This window comes from Anas platyrhynchos, chromosome 21 (assembly GCF_047663525.1).
Source record: "Anas platyrhynchos isolate ZD024472 breed Pekin duck chromosome 21, IASCAAS_PekinDuck_T2T, whole genome shotgun sequence".
NCBI lineage: Eukaryota > Metazoa > Chordata > Aves > Anseriformes > Anatidae > Anas > Anas platyrhynchos.
In genome coordinates, this window is record NC_092607.1 from 8,628,102 (window position 1) to 8,656,036 (window position 27,935).

At 64.0% G+C, this 27,935-nt stretch overlaps 1 protein-coding gene across 10 annotated transcripts; it reads left to right on the forward strand.

Annotated features, from left to right (window-relative positions):
• Positions 1-393: 393 nt before the first annotated feature.
• On the forward strand, positions 394-27,867 carry SRC (SRC proto-oncogene, non-receptor tyrosine kinase). Of its 10 annotated transcripts, none has more exons than XM_072026558.1 (14): positions 416-624; positions 16,541-16,609; positions 18,477-18,726; positions 18,955-19,054; positions 19,511-19,528; positions 21,941-22,039; positions 22,477-22,580; positions 23,505-23,654; positions 24,106-24,261; positions 24,370-24,549; positions 24,631-24,707; positions 24,845-24,998; positions 25,144-25,275; positions 25,393-27,867. In XM_072026558.1, exons 3-14 carry the CDS (start codon positions 18,486-18,488, stop codon positions 25,599-25,601), a joined length of 1,620 nt encoding a protein of 539 aa, XP_071882659.1. In that variant the 5' UTR covers positions 416-624; positions 16,541-16,609; positions 18,477-18,485; the 3' UTR covers positions 25,602-27,867. The 10 variants fall into 10 exon arrangements, with proteins under 10 accessions (XP_071882665.1, XP_071882659.1, XP_071882663.1 ...); XM_072026562.1 differs by having other exon boundaries at positions 16,544-16,609; XM_072026556.1 differs by lacking the exon at positions 416-624 and adding an exon at positions 5,391-5,613.
• Positions 27,868-27,935: the final 68 nt, after the last annotated feature.

Sequence of the window (27,935 nt, forward strand, 5' to 3'; positions counted from 1 at the left end):
CCCAGGAGGAAGAAGGGTGTCACCTGTGATCAGCCCCTTGAGCTTGTTCCCCCTTTCCTGACTATTTTTTCAGCATAACTGGGGAAAAGGCAGCTCTCGGCCCTGGGTGCACCCAGGGAGCCGTGCCACGCACCTCAGCCTACCCTTGAGCTACGAGGAGTTACAGCAATTAAATATTACGCTGCCGAGCTCTTGCGCTACACCAGCGCGATGCTGTGCTGCTCAGATCCGTTCCTCGCCAACACGCACACATCGGCGTTGTGCAACCCCAAACCTCTCGCCGTGTTTGCTTCCCTGCTCTGAGCTTGCCCAGTTCCATTTGGCGCCCGGAGGCCTCTGTGTGGCTTTGATGCTCTTTGCACCCTGCGCGCCGGAGGCGTGAGCAGCCACGCAGCAGACGCCCGCAGCCCCTCGGCGCGGCGCAGCGCAGCGGGTGGTTGGAGCGGAGGCTGACAGGTTCCCCCGTGGCTCAGGGCCAGCCTGCCTCCCACCCACGTCACCACGCTGCTGGCTGAGGCGCGATCAGCCAGCCCGGAGAGAAGGAGCCTGTTTTTAATTCTAGTTTCTCTGCTTCGCAGCCCATGGTAGCTTGTGCCCCGTGCGCTCTGGCGTCCTTTTTGGCAGGTAGGTACGAGGCAAGCCCGCTTTGGACCACGTCTGTTTTGCTTCCTTTGTAAAGACCTCTCCTGCCTGGCTGACCGCTCTGCAGCACCTGAAGAGCTCAGCTCCCAGGTGTGGGCGGAGGGGCTGAGGGTCTCTCAGTTCCTCACGCCTTTTCAAGTCGAGGGGCCGTCATCCCCAGTGCTAGGCTTTACTGATGTCCTATTTCCGTGCTAAATGCAGCACTCCTTATTTGTGGGGCCTGACCCTGAACTGTCCCCTCCTTCTTAACCAAAAGGTCCCGGGGGTCTCTGTGTGCCAGCTCTGCACCAGCCCTGGCCTGGCGTCACGCATCTTCTCCGAGCTGAGACTACGGCCCAGGTGCCCTTGGCTCCAAAGCCAGTTCCCACCACCTTCCCTCTGGCCGCTGCTTCTGCAAAAGCCACCCTGAGCCCGTAAATGCCTCTCACACAAAGCCAAAGTCCAGAGTGCAGCAGGCGGCGCAGGCTGGGCGAGCTGCTGCAGGGCGCAGGTGCTCCCCTCGCTCGGGGACCCGGCGGCTGTGTCAGTGCCAGGCTCCGGCCGCTTCCCAGAGGTGGCTGCGCCCTGCTGGGGCCAGGAGCCGGCCTGGTCGCCTCCCCCCGGCTTTGTCCCTGGGTGCCCGGGGCTGTGGGCTCCACGGGTGGGTGCTCCTGGCACTGCAGCTGCTGCCTTGGGTGGCTGGAGGAGATGTCCAAGCATTCCCGGGGGTCTACTGCAGGGGAACAGGTTTTGAGAGACGCGGGGGAGCTGCCAACTGCTCCCCTGCCTCCCTCCTTGCTTAGTTCACCATAAACTGAGCGCGGATCCGAACGTCATGTGGTTTAAATTTGTCAGACTCAGACTTTGGCCTCCTCGGCCCGTCCCTCGCTCAAAGGACCGGTGCTGGGCGATTCGGGGGAAACACCCTCGTGTCTGTGCCGGCTTCGCTTCATGCAGCTCGCAGCCGCTTGCCGGACCTCGAGCAGCCCAGACGGGTGCCCCGGGGGCTCCTCTGCCCCCCGGGGGTGTCCCAGCACCACGTCCCCACGCACGCCCTCGGCTCCGGGGATTGTTGCGCCAGGGTGGCTGCAAGAGCTTTGAACCGCCCGGCGGCTGGGAGCGTTCCCCAGCTGCTCCGCTCGCAAGGTGGCTGGAAAGAGGGCCATAAATCTCATCCGGATGCTCCTCCCCGGGCTCCTCTGAGCCACTCTCTGCTGTTGATGCCGAGGCTGGCCAAAAAGCAGAATTTCCACCGCTGGGAAATGCTAACGTTTCGTGGGCGGCTTTTCTCCTGGACTGAGGCGAGAAGTGGAAAGTGCTGGAGTTCGGCCTGAGCGAGCTGTTCCAAGATGCTTGGTTCAGCTCTTGGTGAAACGTTGTGCGTTATCAGCCTGAAGCCCGACGGGGAATGTTGTGGCTGCCCTGGGCACGCGGAGCTGCTGAACTTGGTGCCTTCTTATCAGACGGCAACAAGCCAGTGGCTTCCAGCGGTCCTGGTCCCCGGGGCACTCTGCAGGGAGGTTTCCTGGCTCGTGCAGTTCGGTGCCAGGGTTGAGGGTCCCCAGCGCAGCAGATTGTCACCGTGCCAAGGGACAGGACGGGTCCTGAGCCCTCCTGGTGACTTCTCTTCCACTGCCCCCTTCATCACGCAGCCTGCCAGACACCGGCTCTTGCTGCCCCAGTGCTCGGTGCAGGGCAGAATGGCCAGAATTAGTATTTCTGCCATGAAATATTGCCAAGTAGCTCGTGCCTTGACAGTCCTTCTGCTCAATCCCCCTCAGTACGCCTAAGTCAGCCCCTGAGCTCGTCACCGCAGCTCTCCTGCTGCTGGCCGGCTGCTGCCACGCACACTCACTCTTTGCAAGACTGGAAAGCTCGGGGACGCAGCCGTGGCTGCTTCTGCGCCTGTCCAGCATCTCGAACGCAGCCATTGTATTATTAATAGTAATAATTCATGCAAATATATTAGGGATTTGCAGCGTGCAAAATGCAGCTAGCCTCGGGAACGGAATCCATGAAACAAAACTTATTCGTGCTTGCCAAAGGGATGCTTAAAAATAAACCTGGCTGGAGATGAATGGCTGTTCTGTTGTAAATCCCCGGCTACGCTGGGGAAGGCAGGGCTTGGATCAGTGATGGGACCCCAGCGGCACCCTTTTGCCTTGATTTTAGGAGCCCCATGGAGGGTTTGGAAGGGGCTCAGGTCGTTCTGGGAGCTTGGTGGCTTCTGCAGCCCTGGGCAGCCTGCATGTCCCCAGCAGCGGGGCCGAGCCTCGGAGCTCGCTGGGGAGGAACACGGCAGCACCGGGTGCTGCAACGCGCCCTCCGTGCACAGCACGCCTAAAGGGGGAAAAACCACGTGCAGTTATTTCTCCTGCTGAAACTTGCTTAAAGGTCAGGAAAAAAAAAAAATGTGCAAGCAAACCTGTGCTTGTCTCAAGGTGGAATTCTAAGAGGAAACCAAGATGTGCAGCGAAGTGAGCCACCAGAAGTACTCGGTGATAGGTACAAGGATTGTTTTGATTTGAAAGAACCCGCTTTTCTCTTGGTTTCAGTCCCTATGACTTTCCTCCCCTCTCCCATGTGTTATTTTCTGGTGGTGTTTAAAGGTGAGAAGGAGGAGAATAGTTTCAGGAAAGAGACTGGAGTCCCGAGCTGGCTGAAACACCAGTCGTGGCTCGGGCTGTTTGAAGACAAATATTGGGAGTGCGGCAGAAGGAGCAGGAGAGCAGCAGGGCTGCAGGTGAGCACCGTCAGGCTCAGGACTTCAGCTGGGAGCCAGGAAGGCACCGGGGCGTGCTGAGTTGCTTAAACCCAAATGTTTTAAATCGCGTTATCGCCAGCGCTGCATGCTTAATGTCAGAGTCCTGCGAGGGCACATTCCTGAACGGGAGCCCAAAAGATAAGAGGCTGGTTTTCAAGAGTGTCTGTTTGCCACGTGAAATTTGCACGTTGGCATCTTCCTGCGGGAGGCTGCGGCGCGGACCCGGTGCAGCGTTGAAGGCGCTGCCGCCTCGCGCTGCCTCCGAGCCACGGCCCGGCGCTGCCAGAGATGGAAACGCGATTGCAGGGCCGCGGGTGGAAAAGGGGCCGATTGCAAAAGAGGAAAACAAAATTCAAATATTTATAAGTCATAATTGCATCTTGGGCTCGGGTCTGGATCAAGCAGAGGCTGAGTCACCCCCAGCAGCTCCCCGGGGCTGGGGCTGAGCCGCCCATGGGGCTGCTCCTGGGCTCCCCCAGGGGAGGTGGCGCTGGCGGGGGGCGCACAGCCCTGTCCCATTGGGGTAGGGACAGCGGGGACAAGGCCAGGATACATCCCACTGGGAGACAGCACAGGGGGCCCATGGTGTGATTTATGTCCTGATGAGTGGAACGCGCAGTGCGCCCTCCATCAGGTGGAGGAATCCCTCCCTAACACCTCCCTGTGCCTGCCGGGCTGCACAGTGGCACCCCAAAAAGCCTCGGGGGAAACCCAGGCCACATTTTGGGACGGTCTCAAGGGCTGCTGCCCCAAAACCAGCTGGCATGGGGTGCGCTGGCCCTCGCCAGCTTTATCAGCGGCGGCTCCTCCCAGGTAGGGCCCCTCGGCGCTGCGCTGGCCGGCGGAGATGGATCAGTGCGTGCGTGACTCCTCACTCCGGGTGACTCATGGACTCGCTGGCCTTCGGCTGTGTCATAGGAAATATTTTTTTAATAACTCAAACGAACGAGGGGGGAGGATTGGAAACAGAAAGGAAAGCTCCGCCGCATGGTTCCCTGAACCTCCTTAACTTCCCAAATTGCTTCTGAAGTGCCAGAGCTCGCTCAGCCAGGGGGGGGCTTTCCAAAATCCCCGCTCGGGTGGATGTGAGGTTCCCTGGGGTGGGCAGGGGTGGCAGGCGAGGTGTGGATGTGGCAATACGGCCCGCGGATTGCCACGGCCTCATAAAACAGGGCAACGGGTACGCAGGGCTTACGGAGCGGGCTGCTTTGCCCCGCTGGTTTGCGGAGCACCAGGAGACGCCGTGGGTGGCTGATGGGGGCTGTGGGGGGGCTGCCAGCCACCCTGCGGGTCGGGCAGCATGGGGGCAGCCATGGGGGTGACACGGCCAGACCCCACTCGTGTTTGTTATGGCATGGGACACGGCACGGCCAGCGCTGCACCCACAGGGCCTCCCCGCTGAGGTTTTGCCTCCTCTTGGAGATTGGGGGCCGGTGGATCGCAGCCCTCCAGGACAGCCCGGGGATGGAGGTGCCCGGTCTCGGTTCCAAGCACAAAATCTGCGCCCAAACAGCCGTTTGCTCCGGGGCCGTACACCAAAACGCACAACGGCCTGGCTCTGACCTCCCCAAAAAATCACCGCTCTCTTCTGGTGCCACCTCCGGCTGCCAGGTCAGCACCACCACCACCAGCTCCGTGCTGCGCCCAGCCCGAGACCCCTCAGCCCTGAGCCCCCCGGGCCCCAGGACCCCCTGACCCTGAACCCCCCTTGGCCCCGAGCCCCCCAAATCCGGGGCCGCGGCTCCCACGGCCGGGGCGCGCCCCTAAAGCCGCAGGCGGGGGAGGCTCCGCACCCCGCTCCGCACCCCGCGGAGCCCGGCTGCCCGGAGCCTTCTCCCTTAAAAAAAAAAAAAAAAAAAAAAATACAGGGGAGGGGCTGCATTTTTATTTTTTTCCCTATAGCCGTTTCCGGTTTGCTGCCATATTCCTATTTTATTTTTTATTTTTTTTTCCTCCCTGTGGGTTGCCCCCCCCCAAACACACCCCGGAGAAGGTGGCGGGGGGGGGGGGGGGGAGGTTGGAAAGCGAAGCGGGGGCGGGAGCGAAGCGGCGGCGCTGCGCGATGCTGCCGGCGGCGCAGCCCTGAGCGCCCGGCCCGGCCCGGCTCGGCTCGGCTCGGGGCTGCGGGGGGGGCACCGGGGCTGCCACGGCTCGGGGGGGGGCGGCGGCCGCGCCCCCGGCACGGAGACAAAGCCGCGATCGAGCCCCGGAGGGCGCGCACGGGGGAGGTGAGCGGGGGGCGCACGGTTTTGGAGAGGGGGGGGGTCCCCATGGGGCACGGGGGGGTCCCCATGGGGTACGGGGGGGTTGGGGAGGAGCCCCCCCGAGCTGCTGGGGGTGTCCCCGCCGTGCGGTGGGGTCGGTCCGGGCGGCGGTGCCCGCGGGCGGCTTGTGGGGTCTGTGGGGTCTGTGGGGTTTGTGGGGTCGGGGGGCGTCCAGCGGAGGATGCGCGGGGTTTTTGGGGTCGGGGTCTGCCGGGGGATGCCGAGGGTCGGGGTTTGGGGCGGTTCTGAGCCCGGCTGGGGGTGCCGAGGGTGCAGCGGGGTCCGGCGGGGCGGCACCGCCTGCCTGCGCTCCCCTTTGTTGTGCTCAGGGGCTGCGGGGGGACCCCCGGGAGCGCAGGGCGGGGAGAGCGGGGCCGAATGTAGGCCAGGACATGAAATATTCATCGCCCCCCCGCTCCTCGCTTTGATGTCTCCCCATCCCTTTCCCTCCTAGGGTTCGCTCGCCGCTGATTTTTGGGGGGCTCGCGTCCAGCCCCGGGGGGGGCCGCGTGGGGCCGGGGCGATGCTGCGGGGAGCAGCCCGGCGGGAGGCTGCGGTGCCCGGGGTGGCCCCACCGAGGGCTTTATCCCTTTATCCACCCGCCGAGTTCCTCCATGGCCACCCAGGCGACACGGTCGCCACGCGTGGCTGGGAGCCATCGCGCTGGCGCGTCCCCACTGTCCCCACCGTCCCCGTCGCAGCAGCACGGGGTTCAGCAGAGCCAAAGCTGGGCCAGGCTGGGCTCCTCTGGCCGTATCGGGGTGCCGACCCGGTGTGGTGTGCAGCGTCACCCCAAAGAGCTGCGAAACCCACCGGGGGGTCCGCAGCATCCAACGTGCTCGGTCCCCATCTGCAGCCGGGCAGTGACCTCGGTCCCCTCCCCGCGCTGCCCTAGGGGCTCGGGGTGCCGTTCCCATGGGGTGTTGGTGCGTTGCTGTGGCCACCCCAGAGCTTATAGGGCCACGGGGCTGTCGCGGCTTGTTCCGGACACGACGCGAGGGAAGGGGACATGGTGGGGCTGCTCGGTGCAGGGGGGTCCCCAGGACAGGTCCCACCGCCCGGTGCCATTTGGGGCCGGGGTGCGGTGCTGGCATCGCGGGGACGGGACAGCGCGCGCCAGCAGTGCCGTCCACCAGCCGAGCTGCACGAGGGTGGCAACAAAAGGCTTGGTTTATTTATTTTTTTTCCCTCCTCCCAGGCTGGTGCTCCCCGCAGGAGGAGGAGGTGTGCGGCAGGCAGGAAGCTGGAGGGTTTTGTCCCTCCTCTCCGACCTGCTGAGGCGCCCACCGCCAGCGGTGACGAGCGCGCGGGCGTGGGACCGAGCCACGGCCACCTCCCCCGAGGTCTGGCCTTTGGGGCTGGGGGCCGTTTGTCCCGGGGAACCCCATCAGCACCTCAACGCGTGCCTGGGCTCCCGTGAGGCACCAAAATGTCACCGCCAGTCCCCGGGGAGGTGCGATGGGGACGCACGGGGGGACGTCGCCAACATTGCAGGGCAGCTCCCAGCACCACAGGCGTCGGTGCTGGCTTCTCACAGGAGGGCTCTGTTTCAGCTCATGGGCTGGCTCCCAGGGCCAGGCTTTGAGCCTTAAGCAGTGGGGCAGGGGCTTGTCCAGGGAGCTTCACCAAGCCCCAGCCCGAGGATTTTGGGGACGGGGTTATTTATGGGGACGGGGTTATCCTTGGGCTGACACGGCGGTGACGGGAAGTCCGCTGTTCCCTGTCTGGGTCTTCAGCGGCCTCACAGAGCGCTGGAGATGCCCTAACGATATCTCTGCCCTTTAATGACTTTGTCCCACGTGAAGGCAGATCACCTCGGTGCTGTGGGGAGGCAGCGAGGGCTGGGAAGGGGAAGGAGCTGTGTGTGGCTCACGGTGGCCGAGAGCTGCAGAGGCTCCGCTGCGGGGACAGGAAACTCCGTGGTGGCACGGAGGGGACATTGGTGCTCCCCAGGGCAGGCTGGCCCGGGGCGAGCAGCAGCGTTTCACCGGGCTCGTGGAGGCGAGGAGGGAGCAGAGGGGATGGAGCTGGGGGCTCCTGTGCCCCCCCAGGACCCCTGCCCCTCCTGCACGCCCCAAGCCAGGGCTGTGCCTGACTGGTGAAGCCGCTCACACATGAAATTGGTATTTGGTAGGGGCAGGGAGGACTTGGCCACTCCTCATAGCCACCAGTGAGTGCGTGTAACGCCTCGACAGGGGAACAGCTGGAGCGAGCCCAGCTGAAGCAACAGCCCCCGCTTCCTCCCGGCGTGTTCAGGGGGGAAGAGCATGAGAGCATCGCTTCCACCAAGCGCTGCCCGCTCGGCCTCGCGGGGGGAAGCACGCGGGGCTATCTGAGGCACTATTGTTTCCTGCGCTGCCTATTCTGCTGCTCGGCTTCTAACTCGTTCCTTTATCTCCTGGAACAATTTCCCGTCTGACCTCGCTTCCTCAGCACTTTGCCTCTCAGCCCCGAGCCCTCGAAGCCCCGCCGGAGCAGCGCGTGTGTGCCCGGCACGGGCAGGCTCCCCGCGGCACGGTGCTCACCAGCCAGCTCCAAGCTCTTGGCGTGGAAATTGCCCTCCTGGCCGTGCCGGCCGTGTGACTGCAGCGCGGGTTGTCACCCTTTCCATTCTGCCATCCTTCTGTTTTCCACCTCCTCTGACTTGGGGGCACTCGGAGCTGTTCCCCCGGGGCTCGCATTGTGCCGGAGCCTCCGTCCGGGAGCAGAAACCTGCGTGCCTCAGAGGGGGGGAGGAAAAAGCGATAATTCTGGCCCTTGATGTTTTAAACTGGCAGTGAGCCATGAGATAGTCCACCCTGAGGTCCAGTCGGGAGGGCTGGAAAAAGAGGGGGGGTGTTTTTTTGTTTGGCTGAGCACAGCTGGACCCGCGTGGGCTGCGGCGCAGCTCAGGTGCGCCCGGGTCCTGTTGTGGCACGGGCGGCCTCGCTGCGAGGCCCTCGGCGGCGCTTTGCACATGCCTCTGCCGTGCACGGCTCGGAAAAGAAAGCGCCGAAACAGATTTCGGGAACGAATGTGGTTTGAACCTGGGCCAGGAACCAGGACCTGTAAATCTGCGTCTCGCGCTGACTTCCCTCGAGGCTACGGATCTCCTCGCTGCCCTCTGCCTCCCCAGGAGCCGAGCTGGGGAGCGCTTGGGACGCGCCGGGGGCTGCTGGGGCTGCTGCAGGGCACGGGGGGCACCTGTGGAGGCAGCGCCCGAAAACCAGCAAAGGGACCCTTGGGTCTCGGGGAGGATGAGAGCGGTGCACGGAGCAAGGAGGAGAAACCCTGGGGAAGGGGGATCCGGGTGGAGGTTTTGCCTCAGACCCTACAGAAGCCTGCCCCAGCCCCGCGGCTCCAGGCTGCCTTGGTGTTGCGTGGAGATGCGGTGGAGTTTCCGAAATCCCGGTGGTGTAACCCGAGGGTCAGCAGGCTCATCTCGGTGCCTGGCTGCGTGGGAGAGGGCTTTGGGGAGGAAAATGAGGAAGCGCAGCTCTCAGCAGCAGGGCGGTCTCGTGAGCCTGTGCTCTGCGCCCATCCCCTGCCTCTCCCCGGCACCAAACCCCCGCTGTCACCCTGCTGCCATCGCCGGATGGTGACAGCCGTCCTGCCGTGCCTGTCCCCGGGCAGGGGCACAGCAGGGCTGCCCTGCGTGACTCGGGGACACTTGTGTCACTTTCCCTCGGTGCTGCCACAAGGCACCGAAACGCCACGGGGCAGCCGGGCTCAGCTCAGCCTCGCGCCCTCCTCCCCCGCGGGGTCCCCATGGCCACGGGTGCCCCAGCTCGGGGGCAGGGAGCTGTTGGGAAGGGCAGGGTTTGGGGTGCTGAGGTGGGAGAGGACGGCTCGGGGCAGCCTCGGGTGGGCTGAGCTGGGTGGTGTCCGCTCGGCCGTGCGGGGGGTTTGGCAGCGGGGTCGGTGCCGCGTAGCCGCCGGCACAGCGACGTTGCCCGGCCCCAGCAGCTCCCCGTGCCTGCGGGCTGCCGTGTGTCTGAGCAGCCACATCCTAAAAGTTTCCCCCTCGCAGCCTGCTCGGCAGAAGCTGGGGGCTGCAGGGCTGCCCGAGTTTCGCTGCTCCGCCTCGCTTCCCCAGCCGCCTGCCTCCGTTTCCCCATCCAGACCCATTGCAGCTGGGCAAACGCGACCTTACGCACGCGGCGTGCCGCTGCTTCCCCGCCAGCAGCCCCCCGGGTGGGACTTTTAAGGGTTTCCCTCCCCAGCTCAGCTGGTTTTGTGCTCGGCTTCTCCCTCCCCAGCTCTGTGTCCCCGTGGTTGCAGGCTCGGGCTGCGCCTTCTGGGGTCTGGATGCTCCTGGGGTGGAGCCGTGTGGTGGGGAACTTCCCCAAAATGAAACAAAACAGGGGAAAAAAAAAGCAAACGTAACAGCTTTCGGAGTCACTCCCTGCTCTGCCGTGCCCTTTCCTTTCCCCGGCTGCCTCCAGCGTGAGATAAGGGGAGCCCCAGCAGCCCGGGGGGGCTTGGGAAGCTCTGCGTGGGGCTGGGCCCTGCCACCACGGCGGGACAAGGGACCAGGGGACGAGAGGCCAGGGGACAAGAGGCCAGGGGACAAGAGGCCACGTCCTCATGAGTTGGGGACACTGAGTGGTGGCCGGGCTGCTGCCTGGGGTGAGTGCCTGTGGTGCCGAGGGGGGGCCAGATCGGATGGGAAAGCCCAAATCCCACCAGATCGGGTGGGAAGGACACGTGTGTGACCCCAAAGACCCCGCGGTGAGGATCGGTTTGGTGCTCCCAGCTCACTGCTGGGTCTGAAAGCCCGCGGGGAGGACGGGCTCAGGGTGCCAGGAGCGTGTGCGCACACGTCCGTGCGTGCTGCAGCTCCTGGGAGCCCTTCTGGCCCTGCCGGGGGTGCTGACGGCCGCAGGGCTCAGGGGGTCCTGGTGCTGTGCTGTGGCCGCGCCGTGTCCAAGCTGCCGGGGACGGGAGGCAATGGAAAGCAGGAGGTGCTCGAGGTGCCCGTGTGCCCGCAGCTCGTCCCGTGCCAGCAGCCCCGGGCTGGTCCCTGCCACTCGCCCAGCACCCAGCCGGGCTCCGGGCACCCAAGCGAGCGGTACGGGGCCGGGACGTGCACGGGGCCTGGCTCTCCCCTCCCGGAGCGGCAGGATGAAAGACACCAGCTCAGCGTTTTCCTTTGTTTTGCATCTGTTTGCGGCGAGCACCGGCTGGGCTGCACCTCGCGGCTGGCTCCGGGCATCCCGCTCACCCCGGGAGCAGCTGGGGCACACCTGGGGAGCCCAGCACGGGGTTTTTTTAGGCACAGAAACACCGTGTGGGTCTGGCTGATCTCAGCTCACCCCCTGAGACCCCTCCGGTAGCTGTGCCGAGCTTCCTCTGGTGCCCCCAAAGGTGGTCACCTCGTCTTGGTGACAAATGGTGCCGGAGATCGGAGTGCCCGTGGGGGCTGCTGTCCCCACCGGAGAGGTCCAGGCGCCCCGGGCACGTCTCAGGGCAGAGCGTGGTGGTGCTGAGAGCTGCGCTGTGCTCCCAGGCTGTGCCCGCTGCCCTGGCCACCCGCAGCCACCGTTCCGCTTCTTGTTCCACCTCGGAGCCTTTTGTGCCACCGGGGTCCCGCGGGGGCTGCGCGGGGCAGGGGCCGTGCGCCCCGAGCAGCGGCCCCCAGGGGTTTGGGGGGGCCCCGGGAGCTCGGCTGCCGGCCGGACTGGCCAGGCTGGTTCTGCTCAGCGGGGAAATGTTTCGGCGGTGACGCCAGCGTGGCCGGGGTGGTTGCAGCTTGCTCAGATCTGGAGCTTTTCAGCCTGAAAAAGCGTCCTCAGCCTGGGGGGACGGCCACGCAATGGGGACGCCGGTGCGGCACCCCCTGAGCCACGGCACCCGCAGGCAGCGCCGTTTGGGGCCGATCCGTGCCGTTTGCTGCCTGCCTGCCCCTTCCCTTCCCCAGCAGCCGGGCTGGGCGCTGGGTGTCCCACAGGGAGCCCTGGGCTCTCTCCTCGCAGAAAGCAGAAGCGAGCTCCGTTCTCTGCAGCCATCCTGGAGCCGGCAGCTGGGAGGCAGCAATGGGGAACTGAGCTCCCCGGCCTCGTGCTCCTCCTCCAGAGGCCAGCCCGGGTCACCCCGCTGCCACCCGGCCTCTTTTCCCCCAGGGAGGCTCGGGGGGAGGATGGGAACAACGTGCATTTAGGGGGACTGCGGGAAACGGGAGCTGGGGGGAGCCCCTGGGGCTGGTACTGACAAGGAGCGTTCTGGGGGTCTCTTTGGAGGGCGGTTTTGGGAAGATTTGCCCCATGGCTCCGTCAGTTCTGGTGCTGGTCCCGGCTCCCCATCAGTGCTGCCCAGCCCCGCAGGCGTTCAGTGCACTTGGGAGCATTCCCTCTGCTTCTCCCGGCCTTGGCAGGAGGAGAAGGGTGCCCTCATCACCTGTCTGGGAGAAGCACGCTTCAGGTGAACGCACGCCAAGGGCTTTGGAATGAATTTCTTGGAGCTGGTTTGGCAATCGCTGCTTCTGGCTCGTGCCCCGACAGGGATCCTGGAAGCACGGGGTGAGCGGGGCTGGGAGGCACCGGGAGGCGATGCGGGGCCATGCCCTGCCCCAAACACTTCCTAACAGCGCCCTGAACCCAGGGACCTCCTCTGGGACACGGGCACGGGGCTGGTGGAGCCCTGGAACCTGGGCTGGCACCTTCCTGGCTCCAGGTCAGTGGTGGCCTCAGCTCTTAGCCCCGGGGCTGGATTTGTTGCCCGGTTTGAAGCTTTGGAGACGTGGCTCTGTCGTGCCCGGGTCTGCTGCAGGTGGTGTCCGAACCTCTCCCAGCACAGAAATCCCCCGAGCGCCTCGTAACCGCGCCCGAGGTGCTGCGGCGCTGGGATTACGCCCAGATCCCGCTTTTCTTTAAGGAAAGCCGCTGCTCTGCCCTTGCTGGGGAGGAGCCCTTGGGGCAGCAAAAGGCTTAAAACACCAGAAAACACGAGGTGCTGGCACCCTGCTCGCCCCGGGGAGCTGGCAGGGAGTTTGGGAGGTCAGCCGTGTGATTTTTTTTCTTGCCAGCCTTAAGCAAGATGGAGCTTGCAGGGCGCCTGCCGTCAGGGTTTCCCTGCCCTCGCCTGGCTTTGGGGTGCTCTGGGGGACACCGGGGGGCACCGGGCTGTGTGCGGAGCCATCCCCTGAAACCCTGCCTGCCTGGGCAACTTGCTTCCCATCGCCTCGAAGAAACAAAACCCAAATCTGACTGTCGAGGGCTGGCCCCGCCGCTGTGGTGGGGGTGGCACAGTGTGTCCCTGCCTCCCTGCACACCTCTCTGTGTTGTTTTTTTTTTATGTTTCTGAGTTTCTTGGCCAGATAAACATCCAGCACCTGCTTTGTGCCTCTCAGGGCTTTGGTCTGGTCCCTAACTCGTGTTTTGACACATTCCCAAATTGCTCCCGAACGTGACTCTCCCCCGTGCGTGGAGGGGAGGGGGGGTGAATTTGTATGGCTGATTTAATTATCCTTCGCCCTGTCACGACCTGCTGGCCCCTGCTAGGTTGGGCTGTGCAGCTTTAATTAAGATAGCTCTAAATTTAACGGGAGCTGACAGGGTGCTAAGGGAGGGGCCGCTCCTCGCATCGGGCGGCAGCGCGGGGCCGGGCGCTGTGACCCCCCTGCGTGCATCCCTCCCTGCTCTGCCCCGGCTCCGACCTGCTCTGTCCCGGAGGATTCCTCCTGGGGGAGGCAGGGAAGGGTGGCTGGGGTGCTGTGGTGGGGAGGGATGAGCTGGGATGAGCTGGGGGAGCAGCCCCCCCTTTTTTCACCAGCACGTGGGACTCGGAGATGTGCTGCTGTGCCGGGGCCTCGAGCTCCGGGCAGGGCAGTGAGGTGCTCCCGAGTGCACCAGGGGCTGCGCTGCCGTTTGCTGGCCCCCAGCTGCGTGCCCTGCTGCCGTCCTGGTGCCCTACAAGGTGTCCGTGTCCTGGGATTCGTCCCCAGCACTGGGATGCCCTACAAGGTGTCCGTGTCCTGGGATTTGCCCCCAGCCTCTCCATCCCGGTGCCACCACTCACAGCCGGGCTGGCGAGGCTCTGGTGCCGCCTCTGCAGCGGGAGGAAGCAAAATTTCGGGGGCATCCCTGGCACCGAGCCCCCCATTTGGGGGCAGCAGCTGCATGTGCGCGTCTGGGGCTGCGTCTCCTGCCAAAATCAGGGAGGGGGCTGCTGGAGGACGGGCACGGGGGGCTCACAGCAACTCATCGGCCGCCTCCAGCCGCGGCGCTCCCTGCCTGGTGGCACACCCAGCAGGTGATTTTTCTGTGCCGTGCGTGAGCCCGTCCCTGCTCCCGGCGTGGGCAAGGGGCGTGGGGTGGGCTCGGGGCCGTGTCCTGGGCTTTTGGCTCCTTCCCTCAGGTTCTGCTCGCCCCCGGTGGGCTCGGCGCTGCACCACGAGGCGGCTTTGTCTCGCGCTGTGTCCCCGCCGCCCTGCGCGCTTCATTTTTCAGTCTGGCAGCAGACAGGTGCCGTTACTCATCCCGCGGGGGCTCTGCAGGGCGCTGAAGCGGGCGGGTGTGAGGGGGGAACCTGCCTGGGGCTGCTGGCGGCCCCCTGCCCGCCGCCCCCCGGCTGTACCTGCGGTGATTGCTCCGATTTCGGTTTGTTTGAGCTGGGTTTGAGGCCGTGCTTCATGCAAAGCTCTCCCAGGCAGGGCTGGCAGAAGCCTCCCTGCAACCGTGCTGCAGGGGAAGGAAGCATCACCTCTTTAGGGGGGGCGTTAAAGCCTTGGGGGGGGTCACTGCGCAGATGTCCCTGCCCGGCGTGGTGTCCCCATGCCTGGAGCACCGTGTCCTGCTGGGCACCCACCCGGCCCTCCAGCAGCCCCAAGGCCAGAGCCTGTTTTGCCGGCGATTTCTCCCTCCCCAAGGCTCCCTGTCTGGCCCCAGCCCCCAGCGTGTCGCAGAATTTCCCAAGGTTTCTGCTCCTGCTACACAGAAGCCGGCAAACGTTGGTATTTCTGTGTTTTGTCTGCTCCCAATCAGTGCCTTTTGTTAGTGTCTTTGGGAAAAAAAAAAAAAAAAAAAAAAAAGAAAGATCGCTTCGCCCTGCGTCGCCAAGCCTGCTCTCGGCGTGGCTTTTACAACTTGCGCTGTATCCTGCAGCCATTTGGGTGCAGCCCCCTGGCTGCAGGAGACGCCTTGGCCCCCGAGCTTCCCCCCCTGCTGCTTCTCCGAGAGCACCCCTGCGAGGTAGGGCGGAGGAGGCAGCCTTTCCGTGCGTCCCACCTCGCCGTTTAATTTTTTTTTGGGGGGGGAGTAAAACCCTGGGGATGTGGGTATGGGAGGGCTGGGGGTGTCGGGCGGGTCAGGCGGTGTTCCCAGCCCCGGCTGTGCTGTGTGGGGGCTCTGCTGCCCCCGGCACGAGGGGAGGGGGAAGCCACGGCCGCAATGGGGCCCGAGCTGAGCGGGGCAGCTCAGGGCGCTTCCTTCAACTGGGGAACTCGGTGCTGAGCATTTGGGGATCCGGGAGGGCTGCGGGGCAGAGCGCCTCGCCACCCGAGGGATGCTCCCACGGGGCCACCGTGGGAACGTGGCAGTGCTTGGGGACACGGCGCGGGGCGGTGGGGACACGGCGCGGGGCGGTGGGGACGCCACGTGCGTGCGCGTCGCAGCCTTATTTGTATGTGCTGCAGCCTGGAGTTGAGACTGCAGCTTCCCCCAGCTCCCATCCCGCTGTGCAATTATTGGCGGCGAATATTAGTCAAGCACAAATTACAAACCATTCAAGTCGTAAAAGGGCTGTCAATCAGCCGCTGCTCGTTACCCTCATCAAATGCACTAAAAATAGCCACAAAACTTACTGCCACGGGGGGAAGGGGCGCAAAATAAACCCAGAGCGTGGCACATCCTCGGCACGGCGCCCGGCCGCTGGGGGGGACACGGCGGGCTGCGGCTCCTGTGCGGGTTTGTGCCTCGTGCTGCAAATTTGGAGCATAAGGAGCCCGGAGCAGCTGCCGTGGAGCTGCGTGGTGTGATGCTGCCAACACCCAGGGATCCTGCGTGAAGGCAGGAGGCCGTGGCTGGGCAGGGTGGCGTGGGGAAAAGCTCGGTGCCTGCTCCGTCTGCACCCGTCTGCGGTGTGCGGTGTCCCTGGAGGCGAAGGGAAGCTTGGGGTCTGGCTTTTTGGCACGGCAGCGTCCCTCTGGTGGGGGCCGTGGCCCATCTGGGGGTGCCGCAGGGGCTGCCTTGCAGCTGAGCCCTGCGTGTTTGGCACGTGGGGAGCCCCCGGCTGCGGGGAGCCTTTCCTTGCTCGGACCCAAAGCTCTGCCCTGGGCTGCTGCTGCCAGACAGCAGCGTGTTTTGCACGTCCCCTCAGCACCCACACTTGCAATACGAATCTGTGCCTTTTGAGAATTTGGGTGAAAACACGCTTTTCTTGCTGAGTCAGGGCCTGAGCAGCGTGAGGTGCTCCAGGACTGTGTGTGCGGGCTTCACGCCGCGGTTTGGCTGTGCTGCTGGGGGCGGGGAGGGCCACCCATGTCCCCGGGGACAAGGTCCCCGTTTGGTGGCCCAGAGTCCCTGTGGCCGGTCCTAGACGGAGCAATGGGTCTGGAAGCGCCCCGTGGTGCCGACTTTGCTTCTCCTCCTTTGGGGAACGACCAAAAAAAAAACCCCCCAGCGGGTTGGGGCGCCCTGGGAGCCGCGCGTCCCTGCTGCCCTCTCGCCGCCGTGCATGGCCCGGGGCTGCCCCCGCCGCCTCCTCGCCCTTCTCTGGGTGGGTGCGATGAAGTGGAGCAGAGAATCGTCCCCTCTTCACACATGAGAGAGCAGAGCGGGCGGGGGTGAGCTGGCTGCCCCGCGCTGGGGGCACCCGCCGAGGTGGGCGGGTGGCGAGGAGGAGGAGGAGGAGGAGGAGGGTGGGTGCAGCAGCCCACGCGGCGGGGACAGGGCCACTAACGTCCCTCTGTCTGCAGCAGGAGCTGAGCTGAGGCCGCTGGCAGCCCCCCACAACCCCACGGCCAGGCTGTAGCTGGAAAACACAGGTAAGGAATCACCCCGGGGGGGGTCTCCCCATCTCCGGGTGCCCCCAGGAGCTGGTCCCGCGGGGACCGGAGCTGAAACCTCGCAGCTCAGCACCGCGGTGGTTCGCAATTTGTCAGCGGTGCCGAGCCCCTGGAGAGGAAAGGAGAGGAGTCCCTGCAGGCTGCGACGTGCCTGGGGTGCTAATCCTGCCCGCAGGAGAGCTGCCGCCTCCGATCTGTGATCCGTCGGAGGCGAGCGCGAGGAATGCTGGCAGCTCTCCAGCCCGCCGCCTGCACCTCGGGGGGAAGCCCTGCCCCAAATCCTGCCCGGCTGAGGACAGGAGCGGTGCTGAGCTCCAGGGGAATTGCTGCGGGTGGTGGGCAGCTTCTTGCAACCCGATTGCTTTAACCCCGCTGCCCGGCAGTGCTGCTGGGGGCCAGGAGCCCCCCCCTTGTCCCCACAGCCACCCCCATGGGGGCCGCGCTCCGTCCGCTGCCCATCCCGGCCGTGTCCCGGTTGTGTCCCCGCCGTGTCCCTGCTGGGGGAAGTGCCGCGGCCAGGGGAAGCTGTGAGCACGCCTTGCTCAGAGGCGCGTGGGCTGTCACGAGCCCCGTGGTCACAGCCCTGCCGGCCCCGGGCAGCCCACAGGGCCCCGGGAGTGCCAGCGGGTGCCCGAGCCCCGCACGGAGGTGAGCGGAGGGAGGAGAGCACCGGGGGGTGGCTCTTGGTACGGGAGGGGGCTTTGCTGCTTTTTTTCTCCAGACCCACTTTCTCCTGCACCTCTGCTCAAGCATTTCTGATTTATTATAAGCATATTTATTTATGGGGCAGCCTCTCCCCTTGTCTCCACCACCAGCGTGCCAGCGGTGACAATTTGCCAGTGCAGGGTTTGTATCCGACCTTCCCGTCCCGCTCTGCTCCAAACTCCCCAAAGCGTGGGCTGAGGCCCTGCTAGGAGCCGGCTCTCTTGGAAAACGAGCCCTGACGGTCAAACCAAGCCCTGAGCATGGGGAGGGAGCTGGAGGAGGGAGCAGCCCCAGCTCTGGCTTGGAAAGTCCTCCGTGGGGCACAGCCTGGCAGGGAGCTGCAGCCGCTCGCCCTCTGCTCCGTGCCCCACGGGCGCCGGTGCCTCCTCTGCTCCTCACCTGCTCGGTTTTTCCCTGTCGAGAGGTTTCTCCGCCTCCCTTTTCCATCCTGCCTGCGTGCCCTAGCCTAAATCTTTCCTTCCATAGCTGCAGGACACTGCTGTGCATCCTGCCATCTTGGGAGGCTGCGAATAATTCCCTTCCTTCATTTCTATCATTACCTTGGAGGTATTTATAGAGCCGGATCCGAAGTGGCAGGGAAGGCAGGGCTATATATAAAGCAGAGATCCCTTGTGCGTGAGGGAGCACGGCCCTACAGACTGCCCCGCTGTGCAGGAGGGGCGCTGGGGCACCAGGAGATTTGGCAAGATTTCTTTTTTTTTGTTTTTTTTGATGAGCTTTTGACGAGTGCTGAGCAGAGCCATGGCCCCGCAGCATCCCCGTGCGGGTGGCCCTGGGGCTCCCGCTGCTGCTCGCCCCAGTGTCCAGGAGCCTTTTCCTTCGAGCAGGGCTGGCCCTGGCGTTCCTCGGTGGCTGTGCTGTTATTCCATCTCCCCAGCTCACACTGTGTGACTTCTCCCCACCCGCCTCATCTGGGGGCAGCGGGGGTGTTGGGGGGGCAGCGATGCCGCCCCGGGGCAGGGGCAGGAGACCCGGCTTCGCGGCAGCTGGTGCTTGGAAACCCTCGGGGGGTTTTGTTTCTTTTCCTAGAGGGCAGGCAGCTTGCAAAACCCCTGGGAAGCAGCTTAATGATGACGATGATAATAAATAAAAGCCCTCTGCCTTGTTTTGCCTCCTCCAGCCCGGGACCATGGGGAGCAGCAAGAGCAAACCCAAAGACCCCAGCCAGCGCCGGCGCAGCCTGGAGCCGGCCGACAGCACCCACCACGGGGGGTACCCAGCCTCGCAGACACCCAGCAAAGCGGCTGCCCCCGATGCCCATCGCACCCCCAGCCGCTCCTTCGGGACCATGGCAGCCGAGTCCAAGCTCTTCGGAGGCTTCAACACCTCCGACACCGTCACGTCGCCGCAGCGCTCTGGGGCGCTGGCCGGTCAGTGCGGCCCCGGCACCCTCGGGTGCTGGCGGTTGGGTCTGGCTGGGTTTGGTTCCAGCTCCTCCTGGTGGTGGCGGGGTCCTCTCCTCTGGAAGGAGGTTTTTTTGTTTTGGGCTGGGTTGGCGGAGGTGTTTTGTCTGGTGGTGGGAGGGTGGTGGGACAGGAGGGTCCCCCGGTGCCGTGCTGCGGGGTGGTGACGCTCACCCCGAGCGGTTCCCGTCGCAGGCGGAGTCACCACCTTCGTGGCCCTCTACGACTACGAGTCCCGGACCGAAACGGACCTGTCCTTCAAGAAAGGAGAACGCCTCCAAATCGTCAACAACACGTGAGTGTCCCTGTGCCCCTGTGGCCAAGCTTCACCCCCTCGAGAGGGCTCCAGAGGGGTCACCGAGCCCAGCCTCGGGCAGGCTGGCTGTCCCCGGGGACACTCCAAGGGGCATTTCGGAGCCATGTGTGGAAGCAGTGACGTGTCCGAGGCCACTGGCATCAGAGGCCATGGCTTGGGGGGTGCTCGATGCTCCCCCATCCTCCTGCCCCCGCTGCCGGGCACCGCTGCCTCGCAGCCCTGCCACCAAGCCACCTCCGCGTCCCAGAGCCGGTCCCCAGCTCGGGGCCACGTCCCCGCCTGCCCCCCGTCCCCGTCAGCGCTCAGCTGCCTCTCGTCTGCCTGGACTCCCCCCCTCCACTCCCCAGATGCTTTCCTCGTGCTTCCGCGGTGCCTGTGGCCTCAGCTTCCCTCTTGACTGTTTTTCTTCTCTCCTGCCCGCCACGCTTTCGTTAGGAGGAAAGTGGACGTCAGGTGTGTACCGAGGGTTGGTGCTGCTGCTGCTGCTGCCGACCTGCCTGGTGAAGGGCTGCCCGTGGGTGGGAGCAGGAGGGAGCAGGGGCTGCCTGGAGGGGCCGTGCCTGGCCACGTTTGACCTCCCTGGGCGAGCGGGGCAGCACGCAGAGCCCCCTCCGTGCTGGCAGCTCTGCACCGGGGAGGTCTGAGCTGGCCCTGAACCCCTTGTCTGTGTCTGGCACCCCTCATCAGTCCTGTTTCGTTTGGGTTTCTGCTCCTTCCTGGTCTTTTCTTTTTCTTTTTTTTTTCTTTGCCTTTATTTTTGCATTTTTTAATTTATTTCTTTATTTGTTGTGAGTCGCTCCGGGGGCTGGCACAGTCCTCAGGTTGCTGCGTGCTCGGTCCCGATGCGCAGCGCACTCAGCTCGCTGTCCCCGCTGCTGCCACCTTGAAACCTGGGGGCCAAAACCAGCCCCACAAAGGCAGAAGGATGATCTCCTGCCCCGTGGGGATCCACACAGATGGGTTTTCAGTTCGGTCCTTGGTCTCCTCCTTCCCACGCTCATCGTTTATTAATGGGGATTCGCTCAGTCCGTGCAGCCTGGGCTGTGCTGCATGAAGGGCTTCAGTGGTGCACAGAAAGCCCCAGTTTGGGGTGTTTGGTGCTCCTCCACCTCCCAGCCCCAGCAGGGAGCTACCCCAGGCTCCTGCTCCGCTTCGTGGTGCTGCTGTGGCCGAGACCTCGGAAGGGAGCCAGGCCCCGGGCAGCACCACGCTGCTCGGCACGACTGGGAGACCGTGGTTTTGCTGCCTGGTGGCTGCTGTACTGGGGCTGGGTTTGCAGCCCATCGCCCCCCTCCCTGCTCCTGCGTCCTGCAGAGCCCCAGCAGGGACCCTCGGCCTCCCCAGGGGCTAAATCCGCTCACCCCATCACCGAAAGAAGGCCCCCTCCCAGCCCGCTGGCAGACAGCGGGGGTGTAGCGGGGTATTTTGGGTAAAACCAAGCAGGGAATTGTTGAAATGCTTTGTTTTGATGATGGTGATTATTTTTTTTTTTCCCCTTCCGCTGAGACATTTTTGGAATAGTTTGCTTTTGCCGAATTCCCAGATTGCAGCCTTCCAGCCCGAGCTGGAATAAAGCCCCGAGCCAAAATCCGGGCGCTTCTCAGGCAGATGTTTGCTCCGGCCCCGTGGGAAAGGAGCCGAAGCAGCCCCTGACCCCGGCCCGGGGAAGGTGGGGGCAGCAGCTCCGTGCCCCCTGCCACGAGGAGCGAGGGGACAGCACCGAGGGGACAGCACCGAGGGGACAGCACGCCCCGTGCCATGGGCACGCAGGCTGGGGCGAGGTGGAGCTGTGCAGGGATCGGGGTGGGGGGGCTGAACTCCCCAGGGTCAGGCTCATGGGGTCTGTGCCTGCACCAGTTGAGGTCCAGCACCTCGAGACCTTCCTGGGGCCACCTCCTCTCAGCCCTGGCTGCTTGGGGCCAGCACTGGGACACTCGGGGATGAGCCGGGCAGAGCGCACCCTGAAGCACCTCAGGGCAGGTTTCTCCCCATCGCCCAAATTCCAGCCACATCCCGGCCTGGGGTGCCTGATTTGGAGATGCTCGGTGAGCTGTGGACCACGGCTGAGCCCCAGCACCACCAGCCCTCGGCAGAGGCTGCAGGGGGACCCCTGTGCCCAGCGCCGAGCCCGGCTGCCCTGTGCCTGCTGGATCCGTCCCAAGGGCACCTAAAGAGCACCTCACTCAGTTCCAGCCTGCTCCAGTCCTTATTTATTTGATCCCTTTTGTTGCTTTGAGTAGCCTGTGTTTAACAAATTCTGCCTTCTTTTGTTGTTGTTGTTTTTTTTTCTTTTTTTTCTGGTGCTTTATTTAATCGCTGCCATTCTGTCGCTTTTTTCCCCCATTTCCCCTCCCTCCCCCTTTGCCTGTTGCTCCCCGCTTAACTGCTCACTGGGGTTTCCGTCGCGTCTCATCTCCAGCCAGACCCAGCTCAAATTCAGAGGGCTCCAAAGGGATTTTTTGGCTCTCCGGCCTTTTTTCCAGGCAGGAGACCCCCTCATTTCACAGCATGCTGGGAACATGGGTGACCCCGGCACCGTGGTGATGCTGCTTGTCCTGGGGGTGGCAGCGGGGCCTGCCCGGTGCCAACAGGCTCCCAGGGCTGATTTGGGGCAGGTTGGGCTCTGCTGCCACCCTCCTGCCCCGTGCCCTGGGGTCTCCATGGGGTCTTTCTGCGTGCCAGGGTCCTGCTGCGGGGCTGGGTGCAGGTGCTGCTCGCTGCTGTCCCCCCCTGGGCTGGGCTCTGCTTGCTCGTCCCGTGCCTCTAGGGACATGGGGACGCTGCCCGGAGGTGGGAGAGGGCACGGCCCGAGGGGGCTTGGGGGCTTTTTGGCTTCACACTGAGTGTGTTTTGGTTCTCTTGCAGGGAAGGTGACTGGTGGCTGGCTCATTCCCTCACTACAGGACAGACGGGCTACATCCCCAGTAACTATGTCGCGCCCTCAGACTCCATCCAGGCTGAAGAGTAATTGCCATCTTTTAGACAGTTCTTTTTATAAAAAAAAAAAAAAAAAAAAAAAGCAATAAGAAAAAGAAAAACCACCACCCACCGAGCGCTTTTCCCTCTCTCCTATCCCTCTCCTCCTGGGCAAAACCTGCAGGGGCTCTGTTGTATTTCTTGGGGCTTTTTTTTTGGGTTTGGTTTGGTTTGGTTTGGTTTGGTTTGGTTTCCAATCCACGTGCGTCTCCGCAGACTGTCCCCACCTGGTGGCAGAGCCCATGGTGGGGGAATTCAACCCCCAGCTCCTGCCTGGGGTGCCCCAGGGGCTGCCCCTCCTTTTGGGGAGGCTTTTGGAGCCCAGGCGCTGAGCGGTGCCCGCGGTCGGCGGCGCAGGATGGCTGCTCGCCAATCCAAGGGGCGCACGGGGGCCCCGCGCTGAGCCTGTGCCTTCCCTCCCGCAGGTGGTATTTCGGCAAGATCACTCGCCGGGAGTCCGAGCGGCTGCTGCTCAACCCCGAAAACCCCCGGGGGACCTTCCTGGTGCGGGAGAGTGAGACCACGAAAGGTGAGCCCCGGCTGCAGGGACACGGGGTGCCCGCCCCTCTGCGCTGCGTGCCGGCCCCATCCTGGTGCTGGCCCCTCTGTGCTCAGCGTCTGCCACCAGGATTTGTGCCTCCGGGGTTTGCTCCCTGTGCAGCACCCAGCTGCTGCTTTGCTTTCCTTTTTTTTCCTTTTTTCCTTTTTTGTCCCCTTTCTGCCACACTCTCCTCCCGGCATCCAAGCTGGAGGCAGAGATGCCCTGTTTTTACCCACCCCAGCCCTAATGGTTTGCTCACCCCTGTACCCACGGGCTTCCAAAACACTGGAATGGAACCAGCAGCACGTCCTCTCCCTGGCTTTTTTCTGGTTTTGTTCTTTTTTTTTTTGTCTCACAAATACTTTTTTTTTTTTTCCTGCCACCCATGTAATGTCAAATTCTTGCTTGTGAGCAACCAGACAAAGGCAATGATTAATTTTCAGGCCCTCCTTTCAGGTCTAACAATTCTTGATCCTTGTTTTGTGCTTCCTGATTGTGTGAGTTTGATCTCCGGGGTTTGGCTGGCCGAGGATGCCGTTTCTTACCTGGAAACGTGCTTTAGTCTGGCTCCAAATGCACCGTTGGGAAAAGCTCCTTGATGTGTTTTTTTTTTCTGCTTTGGTGCTTTGAACGTGGTGCCATTTGCCTTATTCCAGTGGAAACAGCTCATGCAGGCAGCAGCGTGAACCTTCCCTTTTGCTCCTTGCGGCCCCATCCTTCCCCCATGCCCCTGCCCCTTTATTGCTGCATTCATCCCTGCTCCTCGTGGTGCCTCTCGGCTGTTGCACCAGTTGTGAATGACAGATAAAAGGGCTTTTTGGGGTAAAACCGGCAGCCTGCGTGCACCGTCCTGCTCCCCCCGCGGAGGTTTGGTGCCCACGCAGCCCCTGAGCCGCTGGGTTTTGCCCGCAGGCGCCTACTGCCTCTCAGTCTCCGACTTCGACAACGCCAAGGGGCTCAACGTAAAGCACTACAAGATCCGCAAGCTGGACAGCGGCGGCTTCTACATCACCTCTCGCACGCAGTTCGGCAGCCTGCAGCAGCTGGTGGCCTACTACTCCAGTGCGTACCCGGGGCCGTGGCCAGACCCCCCCGCCCCACGTCCCAGGGGTCTGGGTGATGCCCAGGGCGCCGTGCCTGTGCCAGGGGAGGTTTAGGTTGGGTGTCGGGAGGAATCTTGTCGTGTAGGGGGTGGTCGGGCTCTGGAACGGGCTGCTCAGGGAGGTGGTGGCGTCCCCATCCCCGGAGGTGTTTAAGGGATGCGTGGATGTGGCTCTGAGGGATGTGGTTTAGTGATGGGACGCTCGGACTTGGTGGTCCTGGGCGTCTTTTCCAAGATGGATGTGCCCCTGCTGCAGGGGGTCCCCAAACCAGGCTGGGGGCACCTGATGAAAAACACAGCTTGGGTTTCAGAAAGGGGAAGGGGTCTGGGCGCGGGTCCCTGAGGTGTTTTGCAAGGAAGCCATTGCGTGCCTGAATGCCAGAGCATCACCCGCACGTTGTCCCCCGCTAGAACACGCCGACGGCCTGTGCCACCGTCTGACCACCGTCTGCCCCACCTCCAAGCCCCAGACCCAGGGGCTCGCCAAGGACGCCTGGGAAATCCCCCGGGAGTCGCTGCGGCTCGAGGTGAAGCTGGGGCAGGGCTGCTTCGGAGAGGTCTGGATGGGTAAGGACCGCTCCGGCCCCGTGTCCCCAGCGCAGCGTCCCCGCCACATCTCCCAGCTGGGGGGAGCAGGCAGGGGACACGGCCCCATAAACGTGTCCCATCCTCCAGGGACCTGGAACGGCACCACCAGAGTGGCAATAAAGACGCTGAAACCCGGCACCATGTCCCCGGAGGCCTTCCTGCAGGAAGCCCAGGTGATGAAGAAGCTGCGGCACGAGAAGCTGGTCCAGCTCTACGCCGTGGTTTCGGAGGAGCCCATTTACATCGTCACCGAGTACATGAGCAAAGGTGAGCGCGGGAGGGACGCCGGCTGGCCCAGTCGGGTGGCTCCGCTCTGCCGAAGGATGCTGAGCGCTGTCTTCCTCGCAGGGAGCCTCCTGGACTTCCTCAAGGGCGAGATGGGCAAGTACCTGCGGCTGCCGCAGCTCGTGGATATGGCAGCTCAGGTGGGTTCGTGGTGTCCCCCCCAGTCCCATGCCCCAGCTCCCATCAGCTGGGTCGGGCCTGGCTGCGGAGCCGTCCCCCCTTGGGGGGCTCCTCGTGTCCCCCCCGCGAGCCTCAGGCCCCGTGCCCTGCCCCGCAGATCGCGTCCGGCATGGCCTACGTGGAGAGGATGAACTACGTGCACCGAGACCTCCGGGCGGCCAACATCCTGGTGGGGGAGAACCTGGTGTGCAAGGTGGCCGACTTCGGGCTGGCGCGCCTCATCGAGGACAACGAGTACACGGCCCGGCAAGGTGCGGCCCCCAGTCCCCGCAGGACGTGCTGTGCTGTCCCCTTGTCCCCTGGGGTGGTCCCTCGGTGCCTGGCGTCCCTTGGGGAGGGCTGGAGGGGGCTGTGCCAGGGTGGGGGAGCACCCCCTGACTCTCCCTCCCCGCCCAGGTGCCAAATTCCCCATCAAGTGGACGGCCCCGGAGGCGGCGCTGTACGGCAGGTTCACCATCAAGTCGGACGTCTGGTCCTTCGGCATCCTGCTGACCGAGCTGACCACCAAGGGCAGAGTGCCCTACCCAGGTGAGAGCTGGCACCGGGGGGGCACCGAGCCCCGAGCCCACCCCCCGTGGTGGTGGGCACGATGCGGGGTCCGGCCCGGCCCCCCCATGCTCAGCACCACGACCCCTTTCTCCTCAGGGATGGTGAACAGGGAGGTGCTGGACCAGGTGGAGCGGGGCTACCGCATGCCCTGCCCGCCCGAGTGCCCCGAATCGCTGCACGACCTCATGTGCCAGTGCTGGAGGAAGGACCCCGAGGAGCGGCCCACCTTCGAGTACTTGCAGGCCTTCCTGGAGGACTACTTCACCTCCACAGAGCCCCAGTACCAGCCCGGCGAGAACCTATAGACCTGGAGCTCCTCCTGGCACCGGACACCTCGCCGCGGGGCGCGGAGGGCCGGCCTCCCCGCCGAGGGGGCCGTTTTTGGGGAGCCCCGTCGCTCGTTAAGACTGCTGGCCCCTGATTAACGACGGGGCGAGAGGAGCCCAAGGGTGCTGGCACCGGCTCAGGAGGGAGAGCGGGGCAGCGGGCTGGCGGGGCATCACCCCCCCCCCCACACACACACACCCCAAGAGGCCTGGCTTTTGGGAGGCTTTTTCCCCAGAGAAATCAGGGGACGGCACCTCCTGCCTCAGACATGTGGCCACGGCTTCTTGCACCCTCCCTGGTTTAAAATCACCACGATTTTCCCTTTCCCTGCCCCTCCGCCCACCCTTTTTGCTCTCGTTTGCCCAAAGGTGTTCACAGAGACGTTTGGCTGTGGGGAAGGCGCACGCCAGCGCTGGTTTGGACTGGGATGCAGCTGGGGAGCAGACGTTGTGAGGCACCAGGCCCCAGGATCCCGCAGGCCCATGGTGCCAACGGGACGCTGGCCTTGGGGCTCCTTCCTCCAGTGCCTGCCCATCCTCATGCCGGGAGTGGGACCCGGCCCTGCTTGGGGCCCTGCTGCCCGCCCCGTCCCGTGGGACCCCCTGGGCACACAGTCGAGTCTTCCAGCCGTGCCTGTCCCCAGGGCTGTGCCTCGTCGCTTCTGGGATCGGCATCAAGGAGGGAGGAACCCCACGGAGCCCTCGCCTGCCCCGTGCAGCCCACCCGGGGCTTCTCCACCCAACGCTATGCCTCTGCCGCCCGCCAACCCCAAATCGAGACCACGGGGCTGGGACACACGACAGAGGAGCATTTTGGGGGAAATACTCGGTTTTTTTGCAATGTGGTTGTCCACTGGGACGTTTCCAGCTGCCCCCCCCCCGGGGCTGGGCTGCTGGGGAGCATTGTGCCAGGCGGGTGTCTGCGGGCTCCCCGCGCCCTTGGCTGTGTTTCGGAGGTCTCTGCGTCCCCGTGCCCAGCTTCACCCCCCCGTTGTTCCCCCCAGGCTGAACCCCAGGGGCCGCGCACAGCCCCAGCACCCCCCTTGTACATAGCCCCCGCGCGCCCCCCACCAGCCCCACAGGTTGCATGTGGGTTTGTTTTCCTCCTGCCGTCACGCCGCCGTCTCTGTCTGCGTTTGTCCCTGAGCAGAACCCCTCACTGCTGGCCCAGCACCCGTGGAAAACCAGGCGAGGAAGGTGCTGGGGCCGCACCGGGGGGGGCTGCTCCTGCCCCTCGCCCCAGTAGGAGCAGGGCAGAGCCCCCCGCTCGCTCCTGCAGCTCCCCAGCGTCTTATTTATTGAACGAGTCCTGGCTTGGTGGCTCCTTTTTAATCGTGAAGCCTTCGAACGTGGCACAAATGGAGAGATCCTGCCTTTGGCTTGGAGAACAGCGACTGTTTTAATGGATTATTTTTTTTAAAACCACCTTGGGACTCGGAGCCTCTCCTTCCCCCAGCACCTTTGCGTTCGTGCAGGGACCGTCACACTTTGAGGTCTTTTAGTTCTGGCCTCGTGGCCGTTTGGCTGATGGGTCCCGGAGAAGCCCCTCAGTGCTACAAGGGGCAGCCTGTGCCAAAACCATGGGTGGGACACAGAATCCCCATCCCCAGGAGAAGGCTCCTAAAGCTCTAAATCCATGTGCAGAAGACGGATCGGACCCCCGAGCTGGGGAGAGAGAAGGCGAATGCACGTGTTAGTGTGTGACCTTTTGTTTTCCTTAGCACGGACAGGTTCTCGTGAGCGAACAGCCGGGCCGGGGTGCTCCCAGCCCAGGTGTTTCATTCCCTGGCACAGCAGCAAGAACGGCCCGGCAGCATCAGCACCGCCCTGGGCTCTCTTCCCTGCCCCGGGGGTTTGAGGCCAGGGAGAGGCTGGGGACTGCTGGTGGCAGGAGGCAGGGAAATGACCCAGGAGGAGCACGGCGCAGGGCTGGGGATGTGTCTGTGTGTCCGTCTGCGTGTCCGTCCGTCTGACCGTGTGTGCGGGGTGGGACCTGGGGTCCCTCCTGCAGCTGGCCCTGGGGTCCCTTCAGTCCCTGCTGCTGCTGGCCCCAGCAGAGGCCACGCAGGCTCAGAGCCTCCCCGCCGCCACCCTCCTGTCTGTCAATTTGTTTTCAAAGCCGGTCATTTAGAGGGGAGCCCCCCCTACCCCACGATGCTCCTCGGCACGGACGCGCTGGGCCAATAATCCCGTACGAGAGATTTTCTGCTGGTGTAATTTTTTTTTTTTTTAAAACAGCATTTTTGTAAGATCTCCAGACGACTATGCAGAGAACGTGTGGCTCTGGTTCTCTCTCCCCAGCTCCCCCTCCTC

What these genes read in the sequence shown, in the direction of transcription:
- SRC (XM_072026558.1), top strand. Translation starts at nt 18,486, where the DNA reads ATGGGGAGCAGCAAGAGCAAACCCAAAGACCCCAGCCAGCGCCGGCGC. An exon ending in GCGCTCTGGGGCGCTGGCCG is followed by an intron (nt 18,727 to 18,954) that starts GTCAGTGCGGCC and finishes TTCCCGTCGCAG; the next exon opens with GCGGAGTCACCACCTTCGTG. An exon ending in CGAGTACACGGCCCGGCAAG is followed by an intron (nt 24,999 to 25,143) that starts GTGCGGCCCCCA and finishes CTCCCCGCCCAG; the next exon opens with GTGCCAAATTCCCCATCAAG.